At 45.8% G+C, this 14,843-nt stretch overlaps 2 protein-coding genes across 10 annotated transcripts in view; both read left to right on the forward strand.

Moving 5' to 3' along the window:
- Nucleotides 1–9,656, forward strand: part of SMARCAL1 (SWI/SNF related, matrix associated, actin dependent regulator of chromatin, subfamily a like 1) — a 43,718-nt gene extending 34,062 nt beyond the window's left edge. For 8 of the 9 annotated variants that reach the window (XM_054208217.1, XM_054208221.1, XM_054208220.1 and 5 more), the window contains 5 exons: nt 107–209; nt 1,307–1,489; nt 1,999–2,099; nt 3,645–3,741; nt 4,138–9,656. In XM_054208217.1, coding sequence (XP_054064192.1) covers nt 107–209; nt 1,307–1,489; nt 1,999–2,099; nt 3,645–3,741; nt 4,138–4,344 — 691 coding nt within the window. In that variant the 3' untranslated portion in view covers nt 4,345–9,656. Of the gene's footprint in view, nt 1–106; nt 210–1,306; nt 1,490–1,998; nt 2,100–2,914; nt 3,617–3,644; nt 3,742–4,137 lie in introns of those variants that run through there. The other variant, XM_054208223.1, reaches the window with a different exon arrangement.
- Nucleotides 9,657–9,879: 223 nt separating this feature from the next.
- On the forward strand, nt 9,880–13,470 carry RPL37A (ribosomal protein L37a). Its single transcript, XM_054208224.1, has 4 exons — nt 9,880–10,034; nt 10,615–10,743; nt 11,968–12,050; nt 13,293–13,470. The coding sequence occupies exons 1-4, from the start codon at nt 10,032–10,034 to the stop codon at nt 13,354–13,356; spliced, it is 279 nt and encodes a 92-aa protein (XP_054064199.1). The 5' UTR covers nt 9,880–10,031; the 3' UTR covers nt 13,357–13,470.
- The last annotated feature ends 1,373 nt before the right edge of the window (nt 13,471–14,843 follow it).

The raw sequence follows: 14,843 nt of genomic DNA on the forward strand, positions 1-14,843 counted from the left end.
TCTATGTATAGATAAGCAGTATCCTTAAAATTTGTTGTGAGCAAAGCCTGTATTCTCTCAGCACATAGTTCATAGAGCTTTGGGGTTTTTTTCCTCTTTCATGTAGAGAATACATCCTGGAGTTACTGGAAAGGGGGAGTGATAAATTCCTGGTGTTTGCTCATCACAAGATAATGCTGGATGCAATTGTTGCAGAGCTGGAGAAGAAAGTAAGTAATTGAATGAGTCGTCTTAACTCTATCACTATTCCAGCTTCAAAGCTGTTTAAGAGCTCCCCAGAGTTATTGCCGGTCAGATAGTTTACGAAAGTTAGTGGCAGAGATAATTTCTACTTGCTGTGCTTCTGGATGCACCCTTCACCGAGGCAGCTGAGCTGTCAGGGTGAATGCCTCACAGGATGCACTTTGTATTAGCTGAATGGCTTTTGTTGTATTTAATGTTCTTTGATCTCCATTGTCTGCCTGGTGCTTGTGAATTCTTGGAGGAGTGTTACCCTGTGTGGCCATCTCTGCTTTGCTCAGAGAGGAAGAACGTAACAACGAAAGTGCACCTATGGCTGCCTTTACCTCTGTGGTGCTCTTACGTTTTTGAACTGGGATACTGTATGGAGACTTGATAGCCCTGCCAATCATCTCTCTGACTTCAAAAGTCTTTTGCTAATTATTCACGTGACACTTCTATGGATGAGCCCCTAAAGAGTTCTGGGTCATGCTGGGGCAGTGCGAAGAATGATTTAAGTTCATATTCCAAACGATAAACCATGGTGGCATTGGTGACTTTGCTGCCTCTGTGGCAGCATCCTCCAGTAGAACAAGGATGTTGGACACTGAAGAGTTTTGGCCCTGCATCACCCAAGTTTGTCATGCCTCTCCTGAGCCTACCACAGAGCAACTGAGATGTGTAGGATCCCATCTCCTTCCATCACAAGCAGGGGAAGACTTAGGGAGGTTGGGGAGGTTGTAGCAGCTGTAACATCAGCACTCAGTGTTCAGCTTTGTATTAAGCCAGTTGCCTTTCCACTGTACCTGAGTTGCCAGCTGATTGCTGGCCTTCCTGTTGCTCAGGACTGGTAGGAGAGCAATGGATATGAGCATTGTCATGCGTTGTGAACAGAGGGGAGGTACAGTATATGCTGAGCTACAGTGCCTCTGCCTTAAAGATGAGGAAAGGTCTTAAAAATACAACTTGCCTTTTTACTTTCCTGGTTCTGCCATGGGGAAGGGAAACAGAATCCACTAAAATGTGGAAGGAGAATATGGGAAAGGAGACACATGGCCTCTAAAAAGTATCTTCTGCCTTTTCACAGCATGTTGAATACATTCGCATTGATGGGTCCACACCTTCAGCAGAGCGGCAGTCTCTGTGCCAGAAGTTCCAGTTCTCAGAGAAACAGGTTGTGGCTGTCCTGTCCCTCACTGCTGCAAATATGGGCCTGACATTGTCTGCTGCAGACCTCGTGGTGTTTGCGGAGCTCTTCTGGAATCCAGGGGTACGCGTCCTTCAGGGGATGAGGGTTGGATGCTCCCTGCAGAGCAGAAACATTGGCGCTTAGGAGGAGATGTAATGGGCAGGGGACTTTCCCTAGGGTTTTTCTCTTTCTTTCTCTGATGGCTGCTTGTCTGTGCACCTCCAGGTGCCTGGCTTGAACCAGTGAGGCTGGTTACACAGCATGCTGCTGGAGAAGGTGGTGTGAAAGGGAAACATGCTCCTGTTTCTTAACTTGACAGAGTTCTCAACAGCTCACCCAGCCAAGACTTGAAGGGGTCCCTCATCAGCGCTGACCCTCTACTTTTGAAAAACGCTCAGTGCCTTTTGGGAACCCTGTGCACCAGATAACTTCTTGGCTTGGTCTGTGTTTGAGGATGCAGGTGTTAACAGGATCCAGATGAGAAATAGTCACTAAGCACAAGAAACAGTATTTCTCTGTTCTCTGATGCTTACACTGTTTCTTAGACATTGCAGCTCTGACTATTTTCTTTGTCATGTTTTTACATAAAGGTTTTGATCCAAGCAGAAGATCGGGCACATCGAATTGGACAGACCAGCTCCGTTAATGTTCACTACCTGGTGGCTAAAGGCACAGCAGATGACTATTTATGGTAGGAAGCGAGAAAGACGCTTTGGTTCTCCTGCTACCTATTTTCACTTCTTGTCACGTATGTGATGTAAGGTGCTTAACGATTGCACGGCCTGTGAGGGGAGGAGCAGTAACTGCCAATCAGGTCTGCTGTGAGCTGGTGACATGGCGTGGCCATAGTGGACATAAATAAGTGGATGACAAGCAGGAGGAATAAAAGCAGTTATCTGACAAAAAAAGGGCTGTTGAGAGAAATTCTGTGAGAGCTGATGCCTCTAAAACCTTCACAGCCCTCTGTATAAGGAGAAAGAATTGTCTTTGATACAACCCAGAGCATTTGTGTGTTGAGATACTGTAAAGTGCTGAGTTCTTTCAAGCAAAGTAAACAGACACTGGAGATGGTCCAGTGTATCATGGATGAGGTCTGAGGAGCAGTCTGGCTGCTGAGTGCTTGGGACAGGGAGATGTGGAGGAGGACTGCCCTGTTGCTTTCCTCTTTCTATTCAGTGAGTCCTTTGGGTGGATTAAAGAAGTGCTACTGACACACCTCTAGAGTTGTGGGTTGAGTTGTGGTTCATCTTTTTGGCTTCAGTGAGAGCTATCAGTGGACACTGGGTTGGGCAATCTGACATCCTGGGGAAGGGGAGGATCTGAGGAATCCTTAGTGTTGCGAGGGAACTGACCTGCAAATGATGAAAAGAAATTATCCACCAGCTGGTTCATTTAAAGTCCAAAATTACATCTTTATTACCTTGTGTAAAGGAATGAATGAACTAAGCGAACTTGTGCAGTTCCCAGAATATCATGATGGCAAATAATTATAACCCTACAATGCAGGGATCTGGAAACTGATGCATCGCCCACGTTTCATGGAAAGCTAATGACAGTAATTCTGCTTTTATTTGTGAAATGCTGTCCGTGCAGTCATTAATGCTAAATGGGAAGGAAATATGGCTCTTCAAAGAAGGACAGTGGCATCCTTTTTAGAGGCGAGAAAAAGAACAAGATGACAAGGCTATTTGGTAAATGCATTAATTGTGCTGTAGCCTTTGCTTCTTTCGAAGCATCCAGTTTGCAGATGCGGTTGGGACCTCTCGGCCTCTTGGGCCAGTGATGGATTCTTCCTCCGGCAATCCATCGGGAGATACCCTAGAAATGCTGATGTGTCTGTTGATGGGGATTGCCATTGCTGAACACGCAGGCTATTGAGACTCCCTTTAGCTGCATCTTCTTGTTCTGACTTAATGCCATTGGTGTTGCCTCAGTCAACTAGTTTCCCTATTGGATATGTGTGTTCTCCATATATTTATAACCTGAAATCCTCTTCTTGTTACTTATTGAAATTGTGTTGATACTGACTTAGATTGTGTTGATTGATATCCCAAGACAGCATACAGTCATCATAAACAAGAGCAGGACAGGTTAAGGAACTAACAAGCTTTGGTAGAAAAATCATCTTTATACCCCTGTTACATTTTTTTTTTTTTTCAATCTACACATAGTAAATGACACAGTGTCCTTGCTTGATATTTTCTTCCTTTCAGTAGTATCTGTTTATCTCTCCTAGGCCAATGATTCAAGAGAAAATTGAAGTTCTGGGGGAAGCTGGTCTTTCAGAAACCAATTTCTCCAAAACAGCTGAATCCACTAATTACTGCCCTAAGGTAATTGACCTGAAAGAATATTGATGGTCCCTGGGAGAGGTTGAATGGGCTTTGGCTTGTGTACATCTAGACTGGCTGGTGATTGGCAGGCTGACCTTACACCTGTTCTGCCTTTAATGCCACAGATCAGATTTTCCAATTGCTCCCAGGATTCATGCCTTGACTTTGACTGTGCACAGAGGGTTCCCAGACCTGCTACATGCAAGGAGATATGATAGCTTCCATAGCATATGTATGTCTCTGGGATATATGTGTATATATGTATGTATGATATATATACCATACGATATACACACACATGGGCACTGTCTCAGGGGCCATGCCCTCTGATTTGTTGCTCACTGTGGTTTTAGATGACAAAGTGTAATGCAGATTCTGTCTGTTGTAATTTCTCAGACAGATCCAAAGCAGAAGACCATCTACGACCTTTTCCAGAGGACCTTCTCTGAGACCAGGGATGACGTTGATGAAGTTTTGCTTTTGGAGGCAGCTGATGCTTGCTGTGAGTTTGACTCTGGCAGTGCCTTGCAAGATGGAGAAGGAGAGACGTGTCCAGTGAGTCCCCCCAGAAAGCGGCGGATTGAGGAGTTTTTTAAAGTTTAATGGTGACAGAAAAAGAGAAGGTGGCTAAGAGAGTTTTTTAATTAAAAAAAGAGACAACAAAAGCAATCAAGTACTATTTTTTCAGTTTTCAAAAATAAAAGACTAAGTTTTCTGTATCTCTAGTGCGTTTCATCTTAAAGGGTGAGAAGGCAATGTGACAGCGTGACAGATGAGCAGCGCACACCTGGCAGCCTGCAGGTTTCGCAGTCCTGCTTTCGCTGATGAGCGAGTGGCCATGGGCAAGTAGCACGCTGCTTTGTTTCAGCATGTCAGCTTCCACAGTTGTTCTGTTCAAAAAGCAGGTAATGGTTGTCAGTCCATAAGGCAGAACTGTTGTGAAAACTAACTTCTCAGCAGCTGCAGAGTGCTTTTCATAACCAGTCTTCCATCTCCAAGAGTTTTAGTTTGTATTTGTAGGAGTCAGTTAACTGGAAAAATTTGGCCCTTACTTGGGTCACTCACAGACTGGCTCTCTGGTATTCAGTTTGGCAGCGAGGAGAAAGGATCCAGACAGATCCTTGATGTTTTGTGGAGGTGGGGTAGAGAAGGGAGAGCCCCAGACTTTTGTCTGTGCAGAGCAGTCAGTACCTTGAAACCAAGTGGTATAACTGTCTGCCAGGAGGTGTGTGGTGCATGTTAGGCACATGTCTGTGTGAGCACACTCATCTCTGGCCTCATCTGCTAAATTTTAGGATCTGCTCCATGGCACGTGCTTCTTGTGTCAGTGGAGGGTGAAGCTTGTGCTGACTGCCAGGGATTAAGCCTGGCTTCTCAGGAAGGGTGTGTGGGTGTGCGTGTGTTTTCTTCAAGAATTGAGACTGATTTCCACAGATGAGTGGGGAGAGGAGGACATGTGCGGACTTTTGCTCTTGTTTTGTAAGAAACCGATTCTGGACTAAGCTGTTTAAATAAAAGTTGTTATAAGTCATGGTTACCAAGCTTTTGGTACTTTTTCTGTTTCAGAATTTCATCTCCCATTTGGACCTTAAGCTTGAGAAATATGTGATGCAGTGGAAATATTAGCAGGTTTTTGAAAAATATTTACAATGGCTGTAAGATAGGTCTTTTGGGGGACTGTTTCGTGCTTTCTAAACTCATCAACTTTCAGAAGCGAAACTCCCATGATAATTTGCTTATAGATGAATCAACAACTACTTTCATAAGACATTTAGGTTGGTACTTTAGGACCTGTTATTTGCTCCCATTACAGCTCTGTGCAGGTTACACTGAGAATGCCAAAAGCAGCACTGTTGCCTGATGCAGTGACTGAAATGCCAGGTTTTGATTTGTGATAGTCTCTGTCATGCTCTCCGCCCTGTGAACTGGGAGACCTGAACTCTCAGCATCGGTGCTGCCTGAACAAACCTGCTCTTTGGTTCTTTTCAGGAGCTTGTGACACATTCATTATGCCTTGGCCATGGCTTGATTCCACTTCACAGCAGTGATGTCTCTGCAAAAACTCTAGGGGCCACTTTTGTTGTGGGCTTTTTGTAAAGGCAAATGGCTCTGTTTATCACAACTGGTCTTTTCAGGCATCTCTGCATGGTCATCTTTATTTTTTTTGTGTATTCTTGCCAGTGCAGTGTAGCGTGATCCCAAATTAATGTCTTTCATACTTCTGGTTTTAGTACTAGAAGTTACTTGGAAATGGGCTAGTGTTAAGCAAATGTGACCAGGGAGTACAGGAGAAGGTGTCATTTCACAGAGGTATGAGTTAGCTATGTTTTACAGCCATAATCTGTAGAGAAGGGTGGGGGGAAAGCAAACTGAAAGCTTACGTTTAGCTTCTGGAGGCCAGGAGCTAAAATGCTGTGCAGGCAGCGTGCTTGGCTGTGCGCAGATACCAGACACTGACAAAAAGCCCTCTCTTCCATGCTGGAGGACAAAAAAGGTTGTGCTACTAGATCAACCTGATAATAACTGAGATATTTTTTCCTGCATCAAAGGGTTTGATTATGCCATTTTCAGCAAGTGTCGTCATGGAAATGCCCTGCAGGCTGTGTATGCAATTGTGCTGGGTGGAGACTTGCTTTTCATTCATGACTGCAGAAGGTGCTTTGGTGTGTGTGCAAGTGGAGAGGAGTAGGACCAAGGATCGTGTGACTGGCCAACTGGAGGAAATGCTTTGTCTCTGGATTTGAGACCGAGCGCTAAACATCATCTCTTGTGCTCCAACAGCTGGCCAGGAGATAAATGCACACTTTTCGACATTTTAAAAATGTCTTTCTTCTTGAACATAGAGTATTTAATCTGTTTCTAGGACACGTGATCTCTCTACTTGCAGAGAGGGTTGTTCTGAGTAAGGGGTGAGAAATGTTGCTGTGTGCCTACTGAAAAAAAAAACCTGGAAGACATTATTTGTATACCCATATTGTTGTCTCCTTTAGGAGTAGTTCTCTTCCTCCTTGTAAAGCTACAGCTACTTCAAAACAGTATTTTTCTGAAATCTGCTGAAAGTACCCTTGGAGAATTCTGCTTCTCATAAACTCAATTTATCTTATCCATCTGTTGATAAATCCCAGCCCTGTTAGAGGAACGCTAGGTATACTCTTTCTTTGTTAGGACCCATAAAATCTCAGATGGTTTGCTGCAGCGTTACAAAGGCTCTTCAAGTACACTTGAGGTTCACTTTATCCTTACTAGATGAAAAAGGGGAGAAGAATCTTGCTGGAAAGTGCTTTTAGTCCTTACATCAAGGGATTGGGAAGACTGTGCAGGCCTTAGCCAAATTAGACCATTAGTCTGTCGTTAATATGGTGAGGAGGCAGCTGGGAAGCTGCCAGCAGGCTCAGCCAGACTCTCCAAGGCTTGCTGATGAGAATGTGTCCAAAGCAGTGTGCAGGTGGCCAGTGAGACCCCCAGGCAGGCTCAGGAATGTGCAGTGCTCTTGGGGACTCTTACACCTGCGCGTTGAAGATGATATAGCTGTAGGTAGCTTTTTGGCATCATCTAAAGCCCAGTAAAGGGAAGGACCCATCTTAGTGGATTTTGGAGCGTTTTACTGTGACTGGGTGCCTGCTCGTATGCCTGTGTCTGTCCTCTCACCCTTATTGGAGAAAGGCCTGTTTTCAGGAAGGATGCCAAATCAGGGACAACAGGTAAAAATACCTGGACAATAAAACGAGGCAGTTCGAACTCCGTCTTCAGCGTATGAAGCTGGCCAGACTGGGGCATGCAGAAGAGTTGAAAGTGGTGGACTGTGGAGGCCAGGCTTTTGGGGCTGTCCTGGCCTGTCTGCATCCATCCATCTTCTTGGTCACTTGGAAACGTGCGTTTATTTTGGCAGTGCTGGGAATGGCTGTTGTCTGAGGGGGCTGGGCTCGGCTGTTGGCGGAGCTGGCTGTAATACCGGTAGATGAAGGATGTGACCACGCGCTGTACTGTCACAGCGAACTTTAACTCTGTAGATACAGGCTGGAGAATAGCAGTAAATCCTCTGTCCTGGATGTATTGGCTGACAATTTTATTTTTTTTTTTCACCAAACAGTCATAAAGCAGCTAAAGGAACTTCTTATTTTCTTCTTTTTTTTTTTTTTCTTTTAATACGTCGGTATCAAAGATGTATCCAGTGAGTCATCGTTATGATGAGGATCTGAAAAGGGCAAATATATTCCCAGGATATATCAAATGAGATTTTGACTCAGCAGAGGGAGATATAAATACTGTTGCTGAGCCCTCAGCTGGAACAGGGCTCTGGCCTGCCAGCTCTCGGGAGGACCCGCTGGGATGGCAGGAGAACTTGCAGGGATCATCGGGGAACAGGGAGCCTGGCGCAACACAGGCAATTAAAAATGTGAGTGTTCAAACTCTCAAAGCAAGAGCCAAGAGGGGATGTGGCATCTGTCCACAAACACCTCTAAAAATACAGACCCTAGCCAGGGAAAGGCTAATATAGTGGCATAGTCATTAATTCATTATTAATTAAAGAGACTGCAAATGAAGAGGAGGGCCGTCGTGGGTCGAGGCAGCTGGGGTGGGGATGGATGGGGAGGAAAAGGAACTGCAAAAAGTACCCGGGGATGGTTTCTCAGGGTGGGCTGGGCAGCCCTGGCTCCTTCTGGGCGAGAGGGGATGAGCTGCAGCTGGCTCTGCGCACCGGAAACCTCCACTAACGGGATTACATTTCTTAATGGAGGTTAACGGGTTGTTAATCCTGTTACGAGCGTTGCAGCTCGGCGGCATTAGTACATGTTTGAGTGCCCATGTTGGGTCCAAGTGGCGCAGGAGCCCTCCCAGTGCCGACCCCGGGATTCGGTCCCAGTGGGCTCCAGTGCCCCAGCGCCGGGAGTCATGGCACATAGAGGCTGTGATGGATGGTTGTCCCAGCACGGGATGACCCCTGGAAGTGTTCAAGGCCAGGCTGGATGGGGCTTTGAGCAGCCTGGTCTAGTGGGAGGTGTCTCTGCCCGTGGCAGGGGGCTGGAACCAGGTGATCTTTAAGGTCCCTTCCAACCCGAACCACTCGAGGCCTCACCTCGAGTACTGTGTTCAGTTCTGGGCCCCTCTGTACATTGAAGTGCTGGAGCGTGTCCAGAGGAGAGCTACCAGGCTGATGAGGGGTCTGGAGACCAGGTCATATGAGGAGAGGCTGAGGGAGCTGGGCATGTTTTGCTTGGAGAAGAGGAGGCTGAGGGGAGACCTCATTACCCTCTACAGCTACCTGAAAGGAGGCTGTAGAGAGGTGGGTGTTGGCCTCTTCTCCCTGGTGAATAATGACAGGACCAGAGGAAATGGTCTGAAGTTGCAGCAGGGGAGGTTTAGATTAGATATTAGGAAGAATTACTTTACTGAAAGAGTGGTCAGGCCCTGGAACAGCCTGCCCAGGGAGGTGGCTGAGTCACCATCCCTAGAGGTGTTTAAGAAACGTCTAGATGTGGCACTTCAGGGCATGCTCTAGTGGCAGAGATTATAGGTTGTTTCTTTGTGGTGGTTTTTTGTGGTGTTTTTGTTTGGTTGGTTGGGTTTTTTTGGTGTGTGTATGGTTGGACTCAATGATCTCAAAGGTCCTTTCCAGCCATGAAGATTCTATGATTCTGTGAAGGTGGGTAGATGCTGTGGTTGCACCTGGCTAGGTTACCTTGAAACCTCTGGGTTTTGGGATGGTGTGGTTTAAGATTAGAATTCATCCTCACTGTTTTTGGGTTTTTTTAATACATATATTTTTTTCAATTACTTTTGTTTTTTAGCCTTTCTGAAGCTCTGGTCTGGTTTGCTGTTCCTTTTTTAATTCTAACTACTACTTATTCTCTTAAAAAAAAAAAACAAAAACAAACCCTGAGGTGAGTGAATGTAACCGCTCCGTCTCCTTTCCTGGTGGGACCTCCTTGGGTGGAAATCCAGGAATCTTGAGCTCTCGCGCTGCATCTCGCTGCTGGGGCTGCAAAACCCTTGGGTTTCGCACCGATACACGGTGTTTTCTGCGCGATGCACCTTCCAACGTCAAGCTGCGGCTGCGCTCCGGTGTGTGCGCTTCGGGCTTGAGAGAACCCCACAGTCACGGCAGAAACGTATAGACAGAATGTACAGCGCCGACCATAGAGCACCGCACCGCCAGGCTGCGGACAGACCCGCTCCGAGTCCCGTCCGCTCCACGCGTCGTCGCCTCTTCGTCACTTCCGGCAGCGACGGCCTATACTGCGCCTGCGCAGTCGGGGTTTCCTCTCTCCGCCTCGGCGCCGGGCAGGAAGATGGTGAGTGGCGCTGGGGGGCCGGGGTCTATCCGCTGCCATCCGCCTCGGGGCCGCCGCGTTGGGACGGCGGGGCACGGCGGGGGGCGGGCCGGGGCGCGGTGTGGACCCCGTCCCCGAGCAGGCCTCGTCCCTCCCGCGCTGGGCTGCCAGAGGGACTCCGTGCCGCCTGGGTGGCCTGTGGGAGGTGGCCGCAGTGAGGGGAATGGCGGCCGGGGGAGCCGCTGGAAGGCCGAATAGGCGTCCTGGGAGGAGGCCGGGCCCCGGTTCGGAGCGGGCTGGGCGGTAAGGGGGTGGCGGCGCCTTAAGTGTGGAAGCTGGCCCTGAGGAAAGAGGTAGCTTTGCTCGGGCTCGGATGCGGGCCTCTGCCTCGGGCGCCCCGGCAACGGCTGGGAGGCTGCGGCAGCGTGAGCCTCTCGCCGTTTCATAACCAACAGTATTTACAAGGGCAAGGAGAGGCGTTTGTGGGCTGCAGCGCTCCTTTCGATCGCTTTGCTGTCATGTGTCAGGAGAGGGGAGCAGCCGAGGAGATGGCCGGCCATCTCAGTGAAATTGAAGCTCATTCTGGTTTGCCTCCCAACAGGCTAAGCGCACCAAGAAGGTTGGGATTGTGGGTAAATATGGTACCCGATACGGTGCGTCCCTTAGGAAAATGGTGAAGAAGATTGAAATTAGCCAGCATGCCAAGTATACCTGCTCTTTCTGTGGCAAGGTGAGAGACCTCCTTCCCTAAAATAGCCATTAAAAATAACTTTGTTATTGATGCTAGAAATGCAATGTGATGTTTTGGTAATTTTTCTACCAAAGAGATAACTCGACTAGTTTTGAGACAGTGATTAGTTTATTGTGAGCTATAGGCTACTGTCAGAATCCCTTATAAAACTAAAAGAATTAGTAGACGTTTCATGTGCTTGCTTAGCGGTTGTTAAATGAAAACAAACATAAATTATATTTCATTATACAAAATAGGGAAATGTTGTCATATTATACATTTCGGGTATCTAATAAAAACATGTGACAGAATTAAAACAACACACTTGTTATCCTGATAATTAAGGCATGACTTGGGCTTTTTTTTTTTTTATTCTCTTCAGTAACTTTATGGCTTGCTCGGGGGAGGAAGAGAGCTTGCTTTTCACGCTGAAAACTTTTGATTGCAGTTGCTTACTTGTATTTGTGTACTGTATAACTCTGGATGGGAAAGAATTTCTGATAAGTAATCTTATCTGCTCGTAATCAAAATTGACTCTTAAATCTGGTTTTTGACAGTTTGAAAGGCCCATCAGATTGTGCTTTGCCCAGGTAATTCTTATTGTTATCTGTAAAGTAGGTATCTTTAAGCAGCTGGAAATTTAAAAAGATTTCCATCTAGTTTCTTCAATATTTTAACCTCTTTCTCATGTGAAGTGAGAATGTTGATAAGCCCGTTTGCAGAGCTGTCTAAATCCAGTATGGGTCTAGCAAACCCCCTGTCATCTTTGCAAGGTGATGGAGACTTGCCTGGGTTGAAAGGAGCTCAGTACCCACTGCTTGCTCTTTAGAGGCTATTCAAAGGGGGGCTGGTTTAGAGCAATCTTGGGGTGTCCAGGGACCACTAACAGCAGCGATGTTACAGTGGTCATCAAACCAGGTGAGAATATCAGTTATTATGACCAATGTAACTTCTTACTATTTTTCTCCTTCAAAAAGAGCTGAATTTTTGATGATGCACTTAAAAATGACCCGCTCTATATCTGGATGAAAAAGTGTTTCAGAAGGACTTTCCCTGTTCTGAAAAATCTGAATAAAAACATTCCCTGATCCTTGCCTGTCTTAACAAAACTTATAGGTGATGATGTTGGTGTGATGCTGAAGTCCTCGCCGGAAGTTTGTTGTTTGGCCTTTTCAGCTGATGGAGAATGCATTTATTTTTTTTCCCCTTCTTTTCTTATGACAGACCAAAATGAAGAGGAAGGCTGTGGGTATCTGGCACTGTGGATCCTGCATGAAGACAGTTGCTGGTGGTGCCTGGACTTACAAGTGAGGAATTCAAGAAACTCCTATCAGCATTTATTCTCATATAGCTGAGGCATAATACAGCTTTTTTTTTTTTTTTTTAAATCTGCTAACCATTAAGTAGATCTGTCTTGAGTTAGTGATACATGGGAGTTTTTTTGCCTGCATTGTTAAAATTTGATCGGAATGGATCAAATTGTATTTGATTGCTATTCTTTCCAGTATCTGTTGTCCAGCTTCTGAGAATGTTGCATTTTATCCATCATATTACTGCTGCTGGCTTTGGTGGTCCCTCCAAAATTTCTTTATCTCTCTGGGCTTTATTAAAACAGTTGTTTTATTCTCAAAAAATGCAAGCTCTGCATCTTTTCCCAAACTTCAGATAAAGAAATGGAAACATCTGCAAGTGTTGAAACAAATATTTTTATTTAAGTAGTCTCTTTTATGCCTTGTCTGTAGTAGCATTTCTTACTTGAGATGCGAACTACAGTTGTTGTTTGTACGAGGTTTTATGCTTGGGCCAGTTTTTTGGTGATGTGGAAGAGAAGGAGCAGAGAGGCTGGCTGGTGCATCCAGCTGTCTCGGGGTGGAGTTACCTGTGCGGGTGACACCTGACAGATGTGCCTCTGACCTGCTCTAAAAAGAGCTTCAGTAGTTTCTAATAGATAATGCCTCTGAGCTGGGGATTATTTTTCCTTCCTTGATTCTTTTGGCTATAAAAAATTTAATTGTGTAAGGGAACTCTTACTTCTTTTAAAGCCTAAGCAGCATTTTTTTGTGATTACTACCCTAGCTTTTTCAGTCCAGAGACACAGATACAGTAGGCAAAATCGGGTTTACTCCAAGGAGGATTATTTCCATCTTTTGTTTTTGTTTTAAAAGCATTGAGTCATTATCATCCTTCTTGTGATGGTGCCCTTGCTTACTCCCTTTCTTTGCTTTCCTTCCCCCCCCCCCCCCCCAATTCTGGTAGAAGACACTGTTGCCCCACACGTAACAGTCGCTAGGAATTTGAGCCCACGCACTTGTGCATGTAGTCGATGCATGACTGGATAATTTGGGTTGAGATGTAGCTTGTGAGGTTGCGTGTGCTTCTGTAGACAAAGGCCTACGCTTCGTTGTCATGAAAATCAAAGTAGAATTAGTCCCCTGTTGACAGTGCAATCAGGCGATAACTATTTGAAATGATTAGTGCTTTCTCCAAAAAATAACACTGGCGCGGGTTGTTTTACTGCCACGTGCAGATGACTCTGCTTCTTCTTCCAGTACCACCTCTGCAGTGACAGTCAAATCTGCCATCAGAAGACTGAAGGAACTGAAGGACCAGTAGAAGCTACATCCTGTTCTCCTTGTGAAACTTCCCTTTTTTCCACTGTCAAGATCTGTCCTTTTAACAATAAAAAGGTGATAATGGAGTGGAATCACATTCATCTTTTTACGGAAAGCCCTGTCTGTCTTGCTGTACTGTATTTATTAGTTTGGAGGCATATTAGTTCTATCCAGTAGTTGAGTGGCTCTTGTTACTGGTGAAGCCATTAAAACCCACTTTTCCTTTCCAGTTAATTGCATACTTTGTTGCTTGAATGTGCTGAGGTGAATCTGAGGAAAGCTCAAATAGCTTGAAGAAGGCTGGCGCTTATTTATATGTCCCTCATGTCTCTGCCTTGAGGAATAGCGTAGAGCTCCATGAGTGGAGGAATGGACAGATGTAAGGGGGGAAGAGAGAACATAGAAAACATCACTCTGCCTCTGCCCATTTGCCTTTGAGGAGGGCTCAGGGGAGTAGGGCGCGTGCTGCAAGATGGACAGAAGAGGAGCATCGTGACTGGCTTGGGGGCAGAGATTGGAATGGTGAAAGAGCAGCTATTGTCCTCTGCTGGCTGGTGCCACTACTTTCCAGTGCCAGCAACAGATGATTGCTTAGTATAGCCCATAGCGTATTCTCCTCTCTGCAGATCTCAAGGTTAGTTCACCTGAACGTGCTCTATGGCTTGCACTTAGGTCTGATGGCAGGCTGCCGTGTCTGTCTGTTGAAGTTCCCTAATCCATACCAAGTTGCAAAAATAAATTTGCATGTTTAGCCAACTCCTGGAACATTCACTCTTAGAGGAAAAGCTGCTGTTTTCATTAATAATTGTCTCCAGATTATCTCTTTAGACTACCAAGCTGAAGGTGCCCAAAGTGTTTTTTATGGTCTGTTTGTCAGGTGAGTTTCAATTTGGTTTGAGGTGTTTTTTGGTTGGGTTTTTTTATTTTTTCTGTTGGGGCTTTTTGGCAACTGCAGCACCTTTCCTGTCCTTAGCAGTACAGGTCAGAAAAGACAAGTCTTGGTAATAACCTTGATAGCTGCTGGAGGAAAAATCATAAGCAGGTAGCATAGTGGTTGCTTGCTCTTGCGCCAACTTAAGCTTTAAATAGATTTGAGTGGTGATGAGCTACGGCAATAATGTCATTAATGAGCCTGACATCTTTGAGAGAGGTTCAGAACTGGACTCAAGTAGGAACCTTTTCCCAAGCTGCAAAAAGACTGTGGCTCAGAAGTTCGACTGCAGTGTCCCTGAATGTGTTTCCTAAACTTTTTTTTAATTCGGTGCTCTAAACTTCCCTTACTAAAGTACATTCATGTATTCAGGTCTCCAGTGTCATTCATACCAACCTGCGTGTCCTTCATGTCCTCCCAGCAGTGACAAGGGTGGTTCCCTGGGACTTGCACAATCCGCTTTCTGGGAGAGAGCGAGCTACCCGTTTCTGCACTGATACACCTTGTTCTGCCTGTAGTGCAGTGTGAAAGAGTTGTGTGACAGGCTTGACGTGGAG

This window comes from Rissa tridactyla, chromosome 7 (assembly GCF_028500815.1).
Source record: "Rissa tridactyla isolate bRisTri1 chromosome 7, bRisTri1.patW.cur.20221130, whole genome shotgun sequence".
In the NCBI taxonomy this organism is placed as follows: Eukaryota; Metazoa; Chordata; class Aves; order Charadriiformes; family Laridae; genus Rissa; species Rissa tridactyla.

Bases quoted from the DNA above. Each gene is read 5' to 3' on its own strand.
- RPL37A (XM_054208224.1), top strand. The intron at 10,744-11,967 runs GTGAGAGACCTC...TTCTTATGACAG, and splicing joins CCTGCTCTTTCTGTGGCAAG to ACCAAAATGAAGAGGAAGGC. The intron at 12,051-13,292 runs GTGAGGAATTCA...TTCTTCTTCCAG, and splicing joins GGTGGTGCCTGGACTTACAA to TACCACCTCTGCAGTGACAG.